At 30.4% G+C, this 18,024-nt stretch overlaps 2 protein-coding genes and 3 non-coding genes across 6 annotated transcripts; 2 read left to right on the top strand and 3 right to left on the bottom strand.

Annotated features, from left to right (window-relative positions):
* Positions 1-153: 153 nt before the first annotated feature.
* LOC123290658 (zinc finger protein 679-like) lies at positions 154-1,542 on the top strand. Its single transcript, XM_044870917.1, has 4 exons — positions 154-326; positions 482-629; positions 708-824; positions 911-1,542. Exons 1-4 carry the CDS (start codon positions 176-178, stop codon positions 1,443-1,445), a joined length of 951 nt encoding a protein of 316 aa, XP_044726852.1. The 5' UTR covers positions 154-175; the 3' UTR covers positions 1,446-1,542.
* A 2,734-nt stretch (positions 1,543-4,276) lies between these two features.
* On the bottom strand, positions 4,277-4,395 carry LOC123291173. Its single transcript, XR_006534956.1, has one exon. It is a non-coding gene; the product is annotated as a 5S ribosomal RNA (ribosomal RNA).
* A 76-nt stretch (positions 4,396-4,471) lies between these two features.
* On the bottom strand, positions 4,472-4,590 carry LOC123291168. The gene has a single exon (XR_006534951.1). It is a non-coding gene; the product is annotated as a 5S ribosomal RNA (ribosomal RNA).
* A 74-nt stretch (positions 4,591-4,664) lies between these two features.
* On the bottom strand, positions 4,665-4,783 carry LOC123291169. The gene has a single exon (XR_006534952.1). It is a non-coding gene; the product is annotated as a 5S ribosomal RNA (ribosomal RNA).
* A 1,321-nt stretch (positions 4,784-6,104) lies between these two features.
* LOC123290656 (sialin-like) lies at positions 6,105-14,957 on the top strand. Of its 2 annotated transcripts, none has more exons than XM_044870914.1 (9): positions 6,105-6,135; positions 6,213-6,352; positions 8,101-8,328; positions 8,410-8,494; positions 10,965-11,332; positions 12,422-12,554; positions 13,121-13,279; positions 13,341-13,426; positions 14,444-14,957. In XM_044870914.1, exons 1-9 carry the CDS (start codon positions 6,117-6,119, stop codon positions 14,615-14,617), a joined length of 1,392 nt encoding a protein of 463 aa, XP_044726849.1. In that variant the 5' UTR covers positions 6,105-6,116; the 3' UTR covers positions 14,618-14,957. The 2 variants fall into 2 exon arrangements, with proteins under 2 accessions (XP_044726849.1, XP_044726850.1); XM_044870915.1 differs by lacking the exon at positions 14,444-14,957 and adding an exon at positions 14,075-14,115.
* The last annotated feature ends 3,067 nt before the right edge of the window (positions 14,958-18,024 follow it).

Genomic DNA, 18,024 nt, shown 5'->3' with positions numbered 1-18,024 from the left:
CAGGGGGGCAAAAAAAATTGCCAAAAAAACGTTACGTAATAATTGAACGCTCCCTAATCTCTCTCACAAGGTTGAAGGTACCCCGTCACCGCCATATTGATTGGTTGTTTACATTCTAGCTGTCAAGTTGATTTATTTGTTTTATTTTTGTTTACATATTTGTAACATATTTGAAATGTCGAATTGTCTTATAAAAAACTGCAAAAACATGAGGCGGAAAAAAAACACAAACGAAGTGATTCGTTATTTTCGATTTCCAAAAACGCCAGATATTCGTGAAAAGTGGACGCAAGCAACGCAACTCCCCAGCATAACCATCAAAGATCGTAAGCATTTTTTATTTGTTACCTAAAATTCATAATCCACGTTTTATTTAATTTTAATTTAAAAAAGCAATAAAACTGTTATTGCGAACTGGTATCCGAGTCATAAAATAAATTTATTAATTCTTTCATTACGTTTGGTGTATTATATTTTGCAGCTCGCATTTGCTCAATCCATTTCACTGAGAATTCTTTTAAAGAAGATGATTGGCTCAAAAAATCCTACAATCTTCCCATGAATTGCAAAAGATTGCTTAAGAATGATGCCATCCCTACACTCCATCTGCAAACCGAATCAACTTCTACGTAAGAAATTTTTTATAAAAGGATATAGCAGAATTTCGATGTAAGTAAAATTGTTCTAAAATTTTGATTTTTCTGCAGTGAAAAAGAATCTGAAACCGGTAATTGCGAAAAAGAAATAAATCATGTCATCGAACTAACTGATAATTCGGGACCCTCGAATTTTGAGATAATTGTTGATAATAGTGAACCTGAAAAGTGAGTTTTTATTTTATTTCATAAAAATTACTTTATTTCATGTATATCCAATAATTGTATAATAAAATGCGATTGTCCGAAATTAGGTACAAGAGTGAAATCGAAGAGAAAAATAGGAATCTAGAAGAAATTACAACTAACTTACAAAAAGTGGAAAATGCTTTGCAAAAAACACAAAGAAGTAGTTTCAAAGGTGAAGGAGGAAAAAGAGAACCTTGTACAAAACTTATCGAAAATGTTCACTCATGGGCAGATGAGACTTATCGTGAACCCAACATTGAAGAAATCAAATTAATTAAACATAAACGAACTCATACTGGAGAAAACCCTTTTTCTTGTGAAATTTGTTTTAAAAAATTTAGTTCACAATATACTTTAATTCGGCATAAACTAGTTCACGCCGGAGAAAAACGTTATTCATGTGAAATTTGTAATAAAAAATTTAGTTTAGAACATCATTTAACTGGACATAAACGAAATCATTTTCAAGAAAAAACTTTGAATGTGAAGTCTGAAGCTATTACATCAGAACATGTAGAAATTAAAGAAGAGTTATCAGAGAAAATTATTCAATTTGAACATGTTTTAATTAAAGAAGAAATAGTCGACGAAAATTTTTGAAAGAGATTAGTACCAATGAAGATAAACGTTGCCCGTTCTTGAACCTACTTCGCATTTTTGCGTCTTATTTTCGATTTGCACTTCAATAAAAAATTACCCTGCGGCTTTGTTCGATTGATTATTATATATATATTATTACTCCGTTATAGTCAAATAAGTTATATATTTGTGTTGTTTGCTTAGTAAAATTTTTATACAAACTTTCGCAATGTGTCCGGATTTGATACATGATTTGTATTTCAAATTTCCGTCCCTTATTCGACAGTTTTCAGAGCGATGATTTTCTCTTCCGCATCTAAACAGCAATTATTTATTCCTAGTTTCGCATAATCTATACGTTTACTAGTATAGTCAATCTATCGAAAAATAAATGAAAATGGAACAAAAACAACCCTCGTGATGAAAGTTGGTGAGTCGTTAGAAAATGGTGTAAGAAAACTTACTTGGGCATGGCCACCTGCTACCTGTGTGGGTTTTTGAGAAAACTCAAAAAAATTTTGAAAATTTATTTTAAAAAAATTGTAGAAGACATTGTTATCTACAATTAACCTTATTGGGGCAATGTTGTCAAAAAAAGATGTGCGTGGTAGGTGGCGCTAAAGTGTCAAAAAAAGTGTTTTTCAACTTTTTCGCCCTTAAATTTTCATTTTTCAGCCATGATCTAAATGGAAAAATTCTCAGCGTTACTCAATTGTTATAATAGGAAAACATGTACATTATAAAAGAAATATTAGTGTATTTACCAATAAAATTTACTTTATTTAATCCAACTGTTAAACTTGGGACTAAACTTAATATACTATGATATATTTCATATATACATGGTATAAAAAGAACCTCACCCCACTTTAAGAGTCCCCCCAAACACCAAAAATCATTATAAGAGTCTTCATCTGTTGTATGTTAGGTTGAGCACCTAGTATCAATACAATATACCCTAGTCAACCCTAGTAGCTCAGTTGGATAGAGCTTAACCAATTCCGTCTCCGATATGCCTAGGGTAGCCAGTTCAATACCCACCGTCGCAAAAAAAAATTTTTAATCAATGGTTGTAATAGGCTGGTGTAGTGCATGGTATATGCATGAAGGAAGTGTACTCAGCCTCTCAAATAATTTGGAGCTAATAAATGAAATTATCATCGACAAATGTGGTAAAACCCATATAGTATCACAATGGGTCCTATGGTCTAAGTGTGTCTCTCGCCGACAACCAATATACCTAATTTAACCTAATCTAAACTAGTGTTAATCTTATATATTTAAACGAGCAATTCTTGTATATATATATATATATATATATATATATATATATATATATATATATATATATATATATATATATATACTTTACCTAATATATATATATATATATATATATCAACGATCTTGGAAATGGCTCCAACGATTTTCATGAAAATGAGTATGTGGGGTTTTTTTGGGGCGATAAGTCGATCTAACAAGGTTTCATTTTAAAAAAACGTCGTTTTATTCGTTTTTTCATGAAAAATTGAAACCGGCAATGCAAATTATAACTCTTCCTGACATCTATTGGTGTATATCGTAGTTAATGATTCAAATTGGTATTTGTGTGGAGACATTTAAAACGGTCTTCTATTAGTGATAAAATTTGTGTCTTTTTAAGAATACCGAGCGAAGCTCGGTCATCCAGATATTATAAACTAAATAAAAGTGGCTCCGCCTTTTAGAACTCTAGCCAACATGCCATTGTCTCAAAGAGACGAAAACTGCAATTCCTGTCGATAAAACCATTCCAACATAACTGCCGAGAAACAATTTTTACCTAATACAACTTGATCTTGGTTTTAATTTTAGCCATCGATTGTCGACACGTCGTGTTTAAAATTTCATTTTCGGATTAAACGCAATTTTAATTAACATAGTTATGTGGAATTAAAATACTTTACGATATAAACAATAAACATAATCTATTTATTAAATATGTGTCCTTTGTAAATAAAATATTACATAATGTCATCATTAACTCATAATTCATATCAAGTGGATTACCATAAATAAACAAATATATTATATTATTCTTATTGTTGTCTGGGATGACGTCATTTCACATGTGTTTTTAATATTTTGTTTAGTTCAAGTAGTAGGACTCGATTACTCTCGCGTTTTTTTTCTAAATTTAGAATTTTAATTATCCCTATCTCTATCTCTATATATTATAAATCCGAAAGTAAGCATGTTTGTTTGTTACACTTTCACGCTAAAACTTTCACGCGAATGATTTTTAATGAAACTGTACAGCAATATAACTCACACTTCAGAATAACACATGAGGTATAATATGAGGAATGATTTTTAATGAAACTGTACAGCAATATAACTCACACTTCAGAATAACACATGAGGTATAATTTATCTATACATATAAAATGCTTTGTCCTGAATGACTGACAGATCATTGCACAGCTTAAACCGCTAATCGTAGAGACCTAAAACTTGGAGAGTGTGTTCTTTGTATGACGTAGGCATCCGATAAGATGCCAAAATCCCCCCTAAGGGGGTTAAAAGGAGATGCGAATTTTGTATATGGAAAACCCATGTTAATAATTTTATAGACAATCTTTCTTCTCACTTATTTTGTTCATAATATGAATATTTTTAAGAGTTACAAACTTGGAACTAAATTTAGTATACCTTTATATATTTCATATACACGGTATAAAAACGAAAAAAAGAATTCAGCACACAGTGTTTCAACATGGTATAGTATGGCCGTTGTCGATGCAAGAAGCAACATTTTATAATCATATACTTAAGTTTTTCTTGTAAGAAATATAATTGTATTTAAAAAAAAAAGACAACAGCACACAGTGTTCCCAAGCGGTCACCCATCCAAGTACTGACTGTGCCCAATGTTGCTTGACTTCGGTGATCGAACGAGAACCAGTATTTTCAACATGGTGTAGCCGTTGTCGATGCTAGAAGCAACATTTTACAACCATATACTTAAGTTTTTCTTGTCATGAATATAATTTTATTTTAAAAAAAGAAGACAACAGCACACAGTGTTCCCAAGCGGTCACCCATCCAAGTACTGACTGTGCCCAATGTTGCTTGACTTCGGTGATCGAACGAGAACCAGTATTTTCAACATGGTATGGCCGTTGTCTATGCTAGAAGCAACATTTAACAATCATATACTTAAGTTTTTCTTGTAAGGAATATAATTTTATTTAAAAAAAAAGACAACAGCACACAGTGTTCCCAAGCGGTCACCCATCCAGGTACTGACTGTGCCCAATGTTGCTTGACTTCGGTGATCGAACGAGAACCAGTATTTTCAACATGGTATGGCCGTTGTCTATGCTAGAAGCAACATTTAACAATCATATACTTAAGTTTTTCTTGCAAGGAATATAATTTTATTTTAAAGAGAGTTTGAAATAAACTTATTGATATATTGAGATATTATCAATACACTTATTGGTAATTTTTAGAATGTAAAGGATATTTTTGTACATGTATAACAGCTGTCGGTAGCGCAGTTGATATAGCGGAGTATGTCGCTTGCAAAAATGCTTTCAACCCCTAAAATCAACCCCCATTTCACCATTTCCAAGGGTCTCGAGTTTAATTATTCGTTTCTATGTTACTTACACCCTAAACTAATATTTCCATCAAGTCGCTGCGTGTTAGTAATTTATAAAACTTGGAGGAAAAAAATCTTAATTACACTAGTGTGTATATGGACGTAAAATTTTTTAATCCGGCTCTGATACGAACATGAATAGTTATAAAACTTTACATCCTTTATTTATAATCTACTTAATTGAACAATGAAACATGTTTGTTATGATTATTAAATAAAAAAAATGCCGTCAAACACCCACTTATTTAAAGTCTGTTTACCGTGTTTTAATGTTATTGTATATATGTAAGTATTTATTATACCATGTATATATGAAATATACATAGTATATTAAGTTTAGTCCCAAGTTTGTAACGCTTAAAAATAATGATGCTAGGGAAAAAACTTTGTCATAGGTGTTCATAAAATCACCTAATTAGTCCATTTCCGGTTGTCCGTCCGTCCGTCCGTCTGTGGACACGATAACTCAAAAACGAAAAAAGATATCGAGCTGAAATTTTTACAGCGTACTCAGGACCCATCTTGTAAACCGTTAGAGATAGAACAAAAGTTTAAATATAAAAAATATTCCTTATCAAAAAATAAACAACTTTTGTTTGAAACATTTTTTCGTAAACATCACTGTTTACCCGTGAGGGCGCCAATTAGGCGGAAATTTTATATAATGTACTATACTTGATTATCAGTTATGTATGTGTCACATGTTTGTATGTGTAATGTAATAAAGAAATCAACAATGACCATGCATGGTATTTCAACAATTTACTCAGCCAACTGTTTGTTTTCACTTGTTTATCTTATTTTTATACAAACGTAAGACAGTTAGTGATCGTGTGCGAGTGTGATGCTACAGATTAAAACTATGAAATTCTAATAATCTACAATAAAATAATGAATTTCTTATCAAAAGGACAAAATAAAATGTTATTAATAAAATTGAATCAATTGTGTTTGTACAAATAAATTGTGTGTAAATAATTGTGAATTTTTTCGAAACATTTTATTAAATTTTGTTGTAGTTTATAGATTAAAAGTTGATAAAAAAAATGGCTATCGATATATCTTGTAAGTACCGTAAAAAGAAACATTAATTTTAATCGTGAAATAGCTTGAACATTCATTTATATATTTGTATTTTGCAGGTCGTTTAATACTTAGTATTATGGCATTTTTTATGTTTTTTGTTACGCAAATGATTCGATCCAATTTATACATTGCAATTGTTGCAATGATTGAATACAAGAATATCACTGTTATTAATAACTCAACAAATGATGAAAATGTAATTTAGAATTAAAATTTTTGCTTGCTTTTTTGAAAACGCTATTCAGTTCAACTAAAAATCTTTTATTTGTTGTATATGAATTTCAATATAATGCTTCCTTCTCGTATAAATATTCGATAAAAATGTAGAAATATTTTTTCACCTATTTTTGAATATAAACAATTGTTGAAATTTGTAACCGATGAAAAAAAAACGGAAGAGGTTCTCAAGTTTACGCGCATATACAGGGTGGCCAGCTAAGTTGGGTACAAATGGAAAACTTTTTTATTATAAGGTTTAAGAAAAAATTTATTCTTTATAAAAAGCTTTGCTTTCAAAAATATCAACATTCAACTATTCACTGTTGACATAGAATGTATAGGGTGTCTACAAATTGAGAAAGTTCGATGGGAATGTTAATAGTCGTTTAGAAATGTAGACCATTTTGAACAGATAATAAGAAAAACTAAAAACTTCGGTTCGTTTTTGCCTCAACGTATCCACCTTCGCGTTCCATGCATTTAATTGTTCTTTTACAATATTGTTTAAATACACTCCTACATATTTCGGAAGTGATTTCTTGAACCGTTTTCCTTAATATTATCTGTTCAAAATGGTCTATATTTCTAAACGAAAATTAACATTCCTATCGAACTTTCTCAATTTATGGACACTCTATACATTTTATGTCAAGAGTGAATAGGTGAATGTTAATATTTTTGAAAGCAGAGGTTTTTATAACGAATAAACTTTTTTCGTAAACCTTATAACAAAAAAGTTTTCCATATGTAGCCAACTTCAAGACATTTTGTATATACAGGGTGCTTTTTTAAGTTTTTTAAGTTGACGTATGGTTGAAACTCGATAAATAATTTAATCCTGGAAAATGCTTCAAACGAAAAATTGGTAGTTTCAAAAGCACTCATCTTATACCGGTATCGAATTCGATCTAAATTTTTAGGTTCAATGAAAACGTCACTCTTGATTCATAACTAACAAATATTAGATAAACACTTTAAATTAGCAAGTTTTTCTTTATAAATGCGTAAACATCCTTTTTTCATGAGGATCAACTTTCTAATTTAAAGTGTTATTCTGTCTCTTACTTTTTAGGATTTTAATTGACTTTTACCCGGAGATCGAAGTCCAATCTGATGTCAGAACATAATGTCCCAAATCAAACTCTGTAACTGAAGTTATTTTTTGATTGGTTATCTACAAAACGAGCTATTAGCCATTAAAGATTAATATGGCGTACCCTGTATTTGCGTACTTGCCTGTGATCAAATTTCTCTTAGTAGGGGGGGGTGTATTTTTAGAGGGGTAAGAAAGCCGAGAAAACTTCAACTTCTTGAAGTTTTAAAAAATATTCAAAATTATTCATTCGTTTGTTTATCAAATGCGGTAATTCTATCTAATTTTGATTTTGAGACTTGTTTAAATGTTGGTCTAATTCATAATTCAGCTTTGTGACCTTGAGCGCCGAACGCAACTTTGTCAAAAATCGAAAAATCCGAGAAAATTGCCCCTACACAGGTCCGCGAAAATCAGAACTATCCGATTTGATGCAGACTGTAATGTATAAGTTACTGTAATATTAATAAAACGGAAGTTTTAACGTACGCAAAGTTATAGAGAAACTAATTTATTAATGAATACAATAATTTACTCGGACAGGATATTATGGGGCTACCGTCAAAGGGCCATACGCAGCATGCTTTTTGATATTTAAAATTACCATAAAGTAATTGAATAAAACTTTTTAGAAATTGTACTGGGAAAAGAATTACATTGGTATACTACAAGGGTCATTTTATTGGTGCTTTTGGATAACTGAATTACCAGGTGCAATATTAGCACAACGTTTTGGTGGACGTAAAATTCTTGGCACAAGTATATTTATAGCGGCTATTACAAATTTTATATTTCCAACTGCAGCAAAAACTCATCCACTTTTAGCATCTGTTGTGCGTGCATTACAAGGTTTATCACTTGTTAGTACTTGAATAATAAAAAACAATACCTATAATAATGGAAGAATTTGATGGTAAAATTTAATAAAAGTTTTTAAATAGGGGGTAACGTGGCCTGCAATGCATAACTTATCTGGAAAATGGATTCCAAAGAATGAACGAAGTAAATTTATGACTACATACCAAGGTAAAAAAAAATATATATACTGGTTGGTTAATTTACATTTTGGCATAGTACATCTCCCACGAGTAAAAGAGAGTACGTATGTTAGTACATTAAGCAAGCATACAAAAAAGAGGTGTTATAGTCATGTTTTCTTGCTAAGAGTTGCATGTAACTGCGATACGCGTTGAGTTGTACACAACACTCACAGCAGCTGTAGAAACAACGTACTGCTAAAATGGAATCGAAGCTACAACACTTTCAAAAAAACTATTAACACCAGTCACACCTCCTTCTTACACGCATGTACTCTGTCATACTCGTGAGAGATGCCTATGCCAAGATGTAAATTAAACGCATGGTATAAATGTTGTTGGTTCAAATATGATCGTAGTAAACTCTTCCTGATAACACTAAATTCAAATTGATTTATTATACCATGTATATTTATTATACACTAGCTGTGAACTACCCGCTTTGCTGGGCAACATTCCCACTTTCACCCCTTCCCCATATTCCATATCCTTTTCTAGGTTACTATCTATCACCTAACTAAATTTCATCAAAATCCGTTCAGCCGTTTAGACATGAAAGAGCAAAAGTCCCAACAAAAACGACTAAAAATCACTAACTCAATTTAGTTATCTGCCTACTGCCTACCCCCTAAGAACGATGGCGTGATTATTTATAGCTTATGACCATTTCTAGGTTATAATCTATCACCATACCAAATTTCATCAAAATTCGTTCAGCCGTTTAGGCGTGAAAGAGTAACAGACCGACAGACAGAGTTACTTTCGCATTTATAATATTAGTATGGATGGTAGAAATATATCAAGATATACTGCAAAGTTTGTAACGCTTAAAAATATTGATGCTATAAATAAACTTTGTGTATAGATGTTTATAAAATCACCTAGGTTAGGTTAGGTTAGAGTGGCTGTCCTGGGGTGGAACACACTTAGACCATAGGGTCCGAAAATCACCTAATTCATGCATTAGTGGTTGTCCGTCTGTCTGTCTGTATATAAGTCTGTCAACAGATATCAAGCTGAAGTTTTTATAGCATGCTAAGGACGTAAAAAATGAGGTCGAGTTTTTAAATAAGCAACATAGGCCAATTGGACCTTAAGTCCGTAGGACCCATCTTGTAAAACATTAGAGATAGAATAAAAGTTCAAATGTAATAAATGTTCCTTATAAAATAAACAACTTTTGTATGAAACATTTTTTCGTAAACATCACTGTTTACCCACGAGGGAACAAATTAGGTTAGGAACATACAGTATGTATACACGTATTGTATTTGTGTGTAAGAGGAATGGATATCTTTTTTTACTTACATGATGTGAAAAAACAAACTATTCCGTAATCAACACTGTCCATACATGGTATTTAAACAATTAACTCAGCCAACTGTTTGTTTTCACTTGTTTTCACTTGTTTTTTATTGTGTTTAAAATATGACAAAAGGTTTTTGATATTCTGGTAGTTGTTAAGTGGATCCTTTGGCCTGCCTTAAAAAAGATTAGATTATAAGGAGAAATAATTTTTTAAGAATAGTTTAAGTCTTTATCTATCGTATAGTGAAGTTTCGATCATATCTTACTGTGAAAGTCTTACGAGAAAGTTGCACCCTAGAAAATCATAGATAAATCTTAAACATCATTAACGTTTGGCGAAAATTAAAAAAATTCTGAATTGTGTCTTTCGCTCCGATTACCCTAAAGTTCGCGAAATATGAGCTAATAAATGTCCTATTCTAGGTTGATTAAAATGGCTCTCGAATGAGATCCCCCGACTGTAATGACGATTTTACTTATCATATCAATTGCAGATGAAAATAATTTCTTGTTTTCTTACTGTTAAGACGAGCGCGATTCTGTTATAATTGCCGGGGTTTTAGGTTTCGAACTTTATTTAATTTAAACCATTTATTATGATTTCGTGAGAAAGTATAACAACATATATATCTTTGAAAAGTGCTATCATAGCTTTATGTCCTCTAGAGGGTGAAAAACTATTTAAAACTATTTTGCGGTTATAATTTCGTTATTAAGTATACCAAAATATATATTTTTGAAAATTACTAATTACGCCCTTTAATTTGATACCGAGTACGCTATAATTAAATCAAAATTTGTTTTTCGATCATAAACTTATATCCTCTAGAAGGCCACATATTGAATTTAATGTAACACCACATAACTTATAACGGCGATCAAAACGATTCTAACGATACTTCATTTGTTAAATTATAAGTAGTTTAGAAGCCGTTTAGGTCCGAACAGATGAACATAATACTACATGCATATCGGTCAAACACATAGCCCCCGCCATTATGTAAAAAATTGAATTTTAAAGGTGAAGTCGGGGGCACGTGGTGACTCATAAAATATGAATTGATATATGGTGTTATCAGAAAGGGTTTAACTTGAAAAGCTCTCCTATTGATTACCTTTTATAAGCTTATATAATTTTATTATATATTCAGGAACTGCAATAGGATCTGCAATAAGTTATCCTATGAATGGTTTATTAATTGAAGCATTCGGATGGGAAATTGTATTTTATTTAACTGGCGTTGTGACATTAGTTTGGACAATTTTTTGGTGGAATTTAGTATATGATTCACCAAGCAAACACCCAAGAATTTCTGAAGCAGAAAAAGAATATTTACAGAATGAAATTTCACAAATTGATAAACATATTAAATTAAGAACACCATGGAGATCAATATTAAGATCAATGCCATTTTGGGCAGTATTAATTGCGTCTCAAGGTGTGATTTGGTGTGCAATTACATTACAAATGCAGTTACCCATTTATTTTGATCAAATTCATAATTTAAATATTAAAACAGTAAGTACTTTTATTTATTTATAGTCTAATGAAGAAACTGATTAAATAATCATTTTATTGTTTTAATTACACTAATTAGGAAGTAGTACGATTCAGTCGCGACCTTATACAAACATTTCTTATGGGTGCTACAGCCAATAAGTTTTAAATATTTTTATCAATTTCACCAAAAAGCATTACAAATGATTTTAGGCTACAAGCCCATGCTGAAAATTTTCGCGTGTAATGCCCCACAGGACTCATGTTGAAAAAGATGCTCCTATATGTTAAAGTAAAGTAAGATAAGCTGCCCGGCTAACTTTTGGTCGAAATAGGTCCCACGGTCTAATATGTGTTTTACAGTCTATCCCAACTATTTATAAAATAAAATTTTGTTCTAACGGACGGAATTTTTTACGTTTTAAACAACTAAGTAATAGGGAAAATATACTTATTTTTTTATTTTTTGCAATTATACGATAAAATGTATGAATTTCGTATTATTTACACAAATTGATTGAAAATTATGGTGGAGTTTGTTTCATTCTTTGAGTAAGTGTATTAACGTATGACATATGACATATTAACTATTGAGGTATGATTTTGAATATGGTATGGATATGTATTTGATATGGAGATGAAGGAATCTCAAATGAGTCAAAAAAAGAATATTTGTTAAGATTCATTTGAGATTCCTTCATCATCATACCAAATACATATTCATACCATATTCAAAATCATACTTCAACTTATTCCGATAGGATTTACAATAATATGTCTAGTTATTCTATTTGCATGTTTGTGTATACAGAACACACAAACGTTTCACACTGCTCTTATATAGCACAATATATAGCTCTCTATATAGCTCTTATATACAAAATTACTTTTTTTTTATTATGCAACGAATATTTATTTCAAATGTTTGTGTACTTTATATAAGTCAAAGTCCCGAAAAATTTTATAGACACAAACATACAAATAGAGTAAAGACACGAAGAGGTTACATAAAATTTGAGTCATTCACATAGAATAGGAAGTTAATAACGTCCTAGACTGGTTGCTTAGAGGACCCGGATTCAAGTGATGTTTTAATTGTATCTTTTTCAGAATGGTTTATTACTTGGCATACCTGACATTTTTAAATTTTTCTTCAGTTGTGTATTTTCATCAATTATGGATTATCTATTGAAAAGTAATAAACTATCACTGACAGTAATCAGAAAAATTGCAGTTGGTGTAAGTAAGTTCATCTGATATGATAACATTAAATACAGTACCCACTAAAGTTAATTAATTAAATAATCTGTTATACTGGCACTTATGGTTCTTCCGACACTGTCGAGCTTAGCTTTGTGAGAAATGCATGGTTGAAAAATGCATTTTACATCACTTTCTAATAGTGTCTGACAAAATGGAAGATAAGGTTATTTTCAGTATCAGCTGCTGTACTATAATCGGAATGTGTTATGCCTTGCTTTTTTTCTTTAATATTTAGAAATATTTTTATAATTTCGAAGTTTTTTAACCTTATAGTAATCCACAAGCAATAGATATTCTATTATTTTATATTGGTGCATGATTGTTATTTTTCGAATAAATTAGTTCAACTGGGTAACGTGAATGCGTTGTAGGTTTCTCTTCGCCTTCCTACAAAAATATATAAATCTGATTTCGAAAACCGTTAAAGATAAAGTCCCACTTAAAATAAGTATAACAGTGTTTCTCATATTGATGCTAAAACCTGAATTCGAAAGAATAGGTCATCATAGTTCCAAACCCTTAAAAGTACATGTTTTATCTTTTTAGGTGAATTAGGTCCTGCTACTCTGTTACTAATACTAGGATATTGGGGTTCAACAAGTCCTGTAATGGCAATGATTATAATTACGTTAATAGTATCATTTGGTGGTGCTTGTTCCTCAGGGAATTTAGCAAATATTATTGATATTGCTCCAAATTTTGCAGGTTGGTAACAAGAATCATATTCATAATATAACAAAATTAATATTTGTTTATTTTGTTCTAGGTGTTATTTTAGGTCTAATACAAACGCTTTGCGTAATTTCAGGAGTTTTATCACCGATTATTGCTAGCGCAATTTTATCAAATCAGGTACTTTATAAATTATTCAAATTATCAATAGACTTAATTCTTGTCGTAAGTATGGTTAAGGATGTACGAGCCCCAGAGCAATTTTGGATAAAAGGCTAAATTTTTTTTATATGAAGTTGGACTAAATCTAAATTAATTCTGAAAATTTTAGTGGGGTTGTCCGATTATTTAAATAAATAAATGACTGCAAAGCAATATGGCGTTTTCATCAAATTACAGGCGTGATGAAAATGTAAAATTTAAATGCATTTTTATGGCACTTGTCGTTTGAATAAAAATTTTGTGTTCTGTTTAGTTTTTTATTAGCACTACAGAATCTAATTGAGACACTTTTCAAAAATGACTGTAATTGTCCAGTACTCCTATCTGCCAAAAACCGAGATTAGCTTTTTTGAGATACATACTTTGTGATCATGGGGGGTGGGTTCTAAATGTTATCAAAAGCCAAAATTTAAAAAAGTTGCATAAAAATTTGTCCCGGACCTCTTGGAATGTGTTCGGAAAACTAAAGTGTGCTTTTTCTACCCAGAAAAATTTTATGAAATAAATTTGAAGAACGTTAATAATTAAATTAAAAACTTCAAGTCAGGTTTTCTTTCAAAACTCATTTGAAAAATCGAATATTCGAGGAATTAAGTTGAATTATAGGAAGGAGGTACTGACTAAACAGGGAACCGAACAAATTAACGACACCTGATTAGTTTGTGAAAACCTTTACGGGAAGCAGATGATAAAAGCGAAAATGTGCTCAGTAGACTACCATCAAGGCGAAGAAGAAAATGATTCAATGACAGAAAGCTAAACTTGTTTCAAAGACAAAAAAAGGTACAGTAACAATTTCCCAGAGCTCAAGGTCTTCTTGTAAGTCAGTATTATCCTTACCGACCTCTCTGGCTTTTTTAAATGAGTAAAAATCTGACTTGTTCTATTAAATAGTAAAATAGTACGAGTGAAGTCCTTTGTCAGTCTTGAGATGAAGATATTGCATACGAGTATATTCATGTAATTTTGTTGCAGAATTCACCAATTGAATGGTTTTTTGTTTTTGGAATAATTGCGAGTATACAAATAATTACTTATACTGTATATTTGAAATATGGTTCTGGACAAATACAAACTTGGAATGAACCAATTATAAATAAATGTTCAGAAGATGAAACACCTGAATTAAAAAGTTTAACTGAAAATTAACTTTGTAAACGATTTGTTTAATGCAAAATATAACATAATAAGATCTACTATCATATTCATTTATAACGAAATATAAGGAAAAAGTAGTTTAATCAATCATTTATTTTCAGCCATAATAATATTTCATTGCTTGGAGGCAGGGCCCGATGTAGCTATTTAACCACTCCGGGCAATAAATAAATTTGCCGCCCTTACATTTGCTTGGAACTTGATACATAAATTTAATCTAGGAAAATACTTTAAATGAAAAATATTAGTTTCAAAGGAAAATATCTTATACCGCCATCGAATTCGATCGAAGTTTTCAGGTTCAATTAATACCTCACTCTGTTTCATAACTAACAAACAGATGAACGCTTTAAATTAGAAAGTTGTTCTTGATAAATAGGCAAACATTTTTTTGTAAACCGAATAGTTAAGACAGTAATTAATAGCAAAAATCTAGCTTTTTGTGCGTTTGTTCATTCAATTTGAAGAAAAATGGCCTTTGTAGAAAAACGAACCACTTTTATTGGATTTATTGGAAAATTTTTGTCGAAGAGTTCATAGATTTTGCAGAAAGAATTATGCGGAATAATAATTTTGACTTTGAGGGTGGATTTGTTAGAACTTTAAAAATAAATTAGAAAAATTAGACGAAAAATAAGAGTAAAATTTTTTGATATATACCATAGTTTAAAAATATTTATGCCCAAAGATTTAGAAAAAATCACTTATAGAAGAAATGAATACATATATATGAATGCACTTGTTATAATTTTCTTTATAGGAAAATATTTGATAGCAAAAATCTAGCTTTTTATGCCTTTGTTCATTTAATTTGAACTAAAATGATCTTTATAGAAAAAACGAACCACTTTCATTGAATTTATTGGAAATTTTTTTTTAAAGAGTGCCTAGATTTCGCAGAAACAATTATACGAAATAACAATTTTGATACGCAAAAACAATTTTGGGTGAAACTTTTTAGCCTAAACGTTTTTGCCTAAACTGTACGGTCTGCGGAAAAATATTTCGAACAAAAAATGTTGCTTTTTTAATCAATAACAACTTTTTAATTTAAAGTGTTCATTTATCGATTAGCAGTTATGGAGTAGAGTCAGCTTGAAAATCTAGGTTACGTTTAATGTCTGCGTAAGATGCACGTCTACACACGCAACATTTTTCGTTTGAAGCATTTTTATCGATAAAAGTTATTTTTCGAGTTTCAACCATATGTCAACTTAAAAAAGACATCCTATATATAGGGTACATGTTGTTGGATTCCCGGAGCTAGTTTCCAAACAATTGTTTTAAGGCAGAGCTGTCACCAGGTCGATTGTTCGAAGTACGATCCCAAACTTATTATACCAACAATTACCAATTCTTTTACGATCCTTGGATGTTCGTCCTTAGATGTTGTCTTTGGATTTGCCGATATGAACGTCCTTTTTAATAGTAACTAGGGTACTAGTATATTTGTAAGTTGAGTGTAACACTTGTGATAATGAAATGATAGTTTCTGCTATGCAACTTGTATTACTCGACTGTAGATTATTTGCACTGGCTAATTGAATAATTAATACGTTGAATAAATTTTAATTAAATAGTTTATTAACAATTAATAATGATAATTTTTTATTATTACAACAATTAATACGTAATTCCAAGAAGTAACAAAATTTAAAAAAGACTATTCGATTATTGATTGATTTGAATTGCTTATAAATAGTAAAATAATGAAAATCAGCAATTTGTTGCTACAACGTGACCACTTGTTCATGTGGAGAAGATGAATTTGTATTATTGATGATTCATTTCCCGATTTCCTGTAGCGGGTGTTAAACCAATGGTTCCCAACAATGTATTATATGTACAGTTTCGCTTAAATACATAGATTCCAATGGTGTTTTTACAGTGTTTTATTTTACTTATAAATTATAACGAATTATTTCGAAATTTTTCCATATAATCTTAGTTTTCAGAATAACTCTGGTCTTATCGAGTTCCGATTATCGAAATTACTGTAATAAAATTTTAAGGATTTGTACCGCTCCGGGTGTTTGTCCAGCTCGCTATCCCTTCCCCTTGGATCGGGCACTGCTTGGAGATTAGTGTAATTCAATATTCATAAGCTTAGAAAAAACCAAGTATGGGTCCATCATATGAAATCTTACTCATTTGTAATATACTGCTGGTTTAAAAATAACTATCAAATAAAAAACAAAAACTTTCCTTTCAAAATATGTGCTTATAACAAACCTTTAAAGAATTTGCTTATAACAAAATAATTTTGTTATTAATTAGTTAAACACAATTATTAATTAAATTAATAATTGCTGTTACGGTGGGAATCGAACTCGTTAACCTAGACATACCGCAAACGGAAATGGTTACGCTTTAACCAACTGAGACCCTAGGTTTGACTAAAAAATGTTACTAAAAGATTAGATGTCAATTATCATTCGAAATGGTTCTATTTGTTAATAAAACAATAAATTGTTCCTTAGTGAAAAAGCCCACACTTAGTGAATAAGCCCACATTTTCATGCAAACCTTCTCCCGACAATAATTAAAAAACAAACAAAGAATTAGCGAAAATGTTCAATATATACATTATTAGCATTTTCTTGTTTAAACAAATATTAGTCATATCGGTGAAATAGTCAATAAGTAAATCGTCATAATCGTATAGGTCAAACGGTTAGTGATACAAAAAAAATTAGTTCACAAAAAAGGTAGGTAATTTAATTATATACAGTAAAATTATTACCATTTTTGGTCTAAAGCGCGCGGTTATGGAGATATAGTCTAAAACGGTTGCTCTATATAATGGAGACACTTCCCCCGCCTATTTTTGTAAGGATTTTGTGCATTTACATTCAGTACGTGATACTGAACCTATTTAAATAATAAAATAAGACCTGTAATTTAATGCAGAAAAAATTTCTCTGTAGTCTAAAGTAACTGATTATAATGGGGATTTTGAAAAAAAATTTTGTTTTGACCAAAATGGAAAGATCATATTTAAGTTTTATTACAAAAGATTTTTATTATATTTAAAGATTGTGTAACGTCATAATGTTAATTAATAATTGTATATAGGATATACTATTCAATTAACTTTATTACGTCACAACAATGTTTTGCTAACATTTTTTTTGTTGGGCGTCTTCGTTTCTCTTTTGAAAAGATATCTTAAAACTACCTGTAAATTAAAAATTATCATGAAAAAATAAAAACAGTTTTGTTATAAAACTTATATCTTTCAATTTTTGTCAACAAAAAAAAAATTTGGTTCAAAATCCCAATTGACTATATTGATATATTTTAAGTTTGTTGAAGTTAATTTTCGCAGCGTGGAAAAAGAAGATTGGAGTAGAAAATGTGATAATTTTCAAATGGAAAAGACAATTATTTACAAAGAT

This window comes from Chrysoperla carnea, chromosome 1, assembly GCF_905475395.1.
Source record: "Chrysoperla carnea chromosome 1, inChrCarn1.1, whole genome shotgun sequence".
Lineage (NCBI taxonomy): Eukaryota > Metazoa > Arthropoda > Insecta > Neuroptera > Chrysopidae > Chrysoperla > Chrysoperla carnea.
The sequence above is the reverse complement of the archived record's forward strand: the minus strand, read 5'-3'. Positions and strand labels throughout refer to the sequence as shown.

Coding starts and splice junctions, on each gene's coding strand:
- LOC123290658 (XM_044870917.1), top strand. CDS start 176: ATGTCGAATTGTCTTATAAAAAACTGCAAAAACATGAGGCGGAAAAAA. Junction 327..481: donor CAGCATAACCATCAAAGATC/GTAAGCATTTTT, acceptor TATATTTTGCAG/CTCGCATTTGCTCAATCCAT. Junction 630..707: donor CAAACCGAATCAACTTCTAC/GTAAGAAATTTT, acceptor ATTTTTCTGCAG/TGAAAAAGAATCTGAAACCG.
- LOC123290656 (XM_044870914.1), top strand. Junction 6,353..8,100: donor ACTCAACAAATGATGAAAAT/GTAATTTAGAAT, acceptor AAAACTTTTTAG/AAATTGTACTGGGAAAAGAA. Junction 8,495..10,964: donor ATTTATGACTACATACCAAG/GTAAAAAAAAAT, acceptor TTATATATTCAG/GAACTGCAATAGGATCTGCA.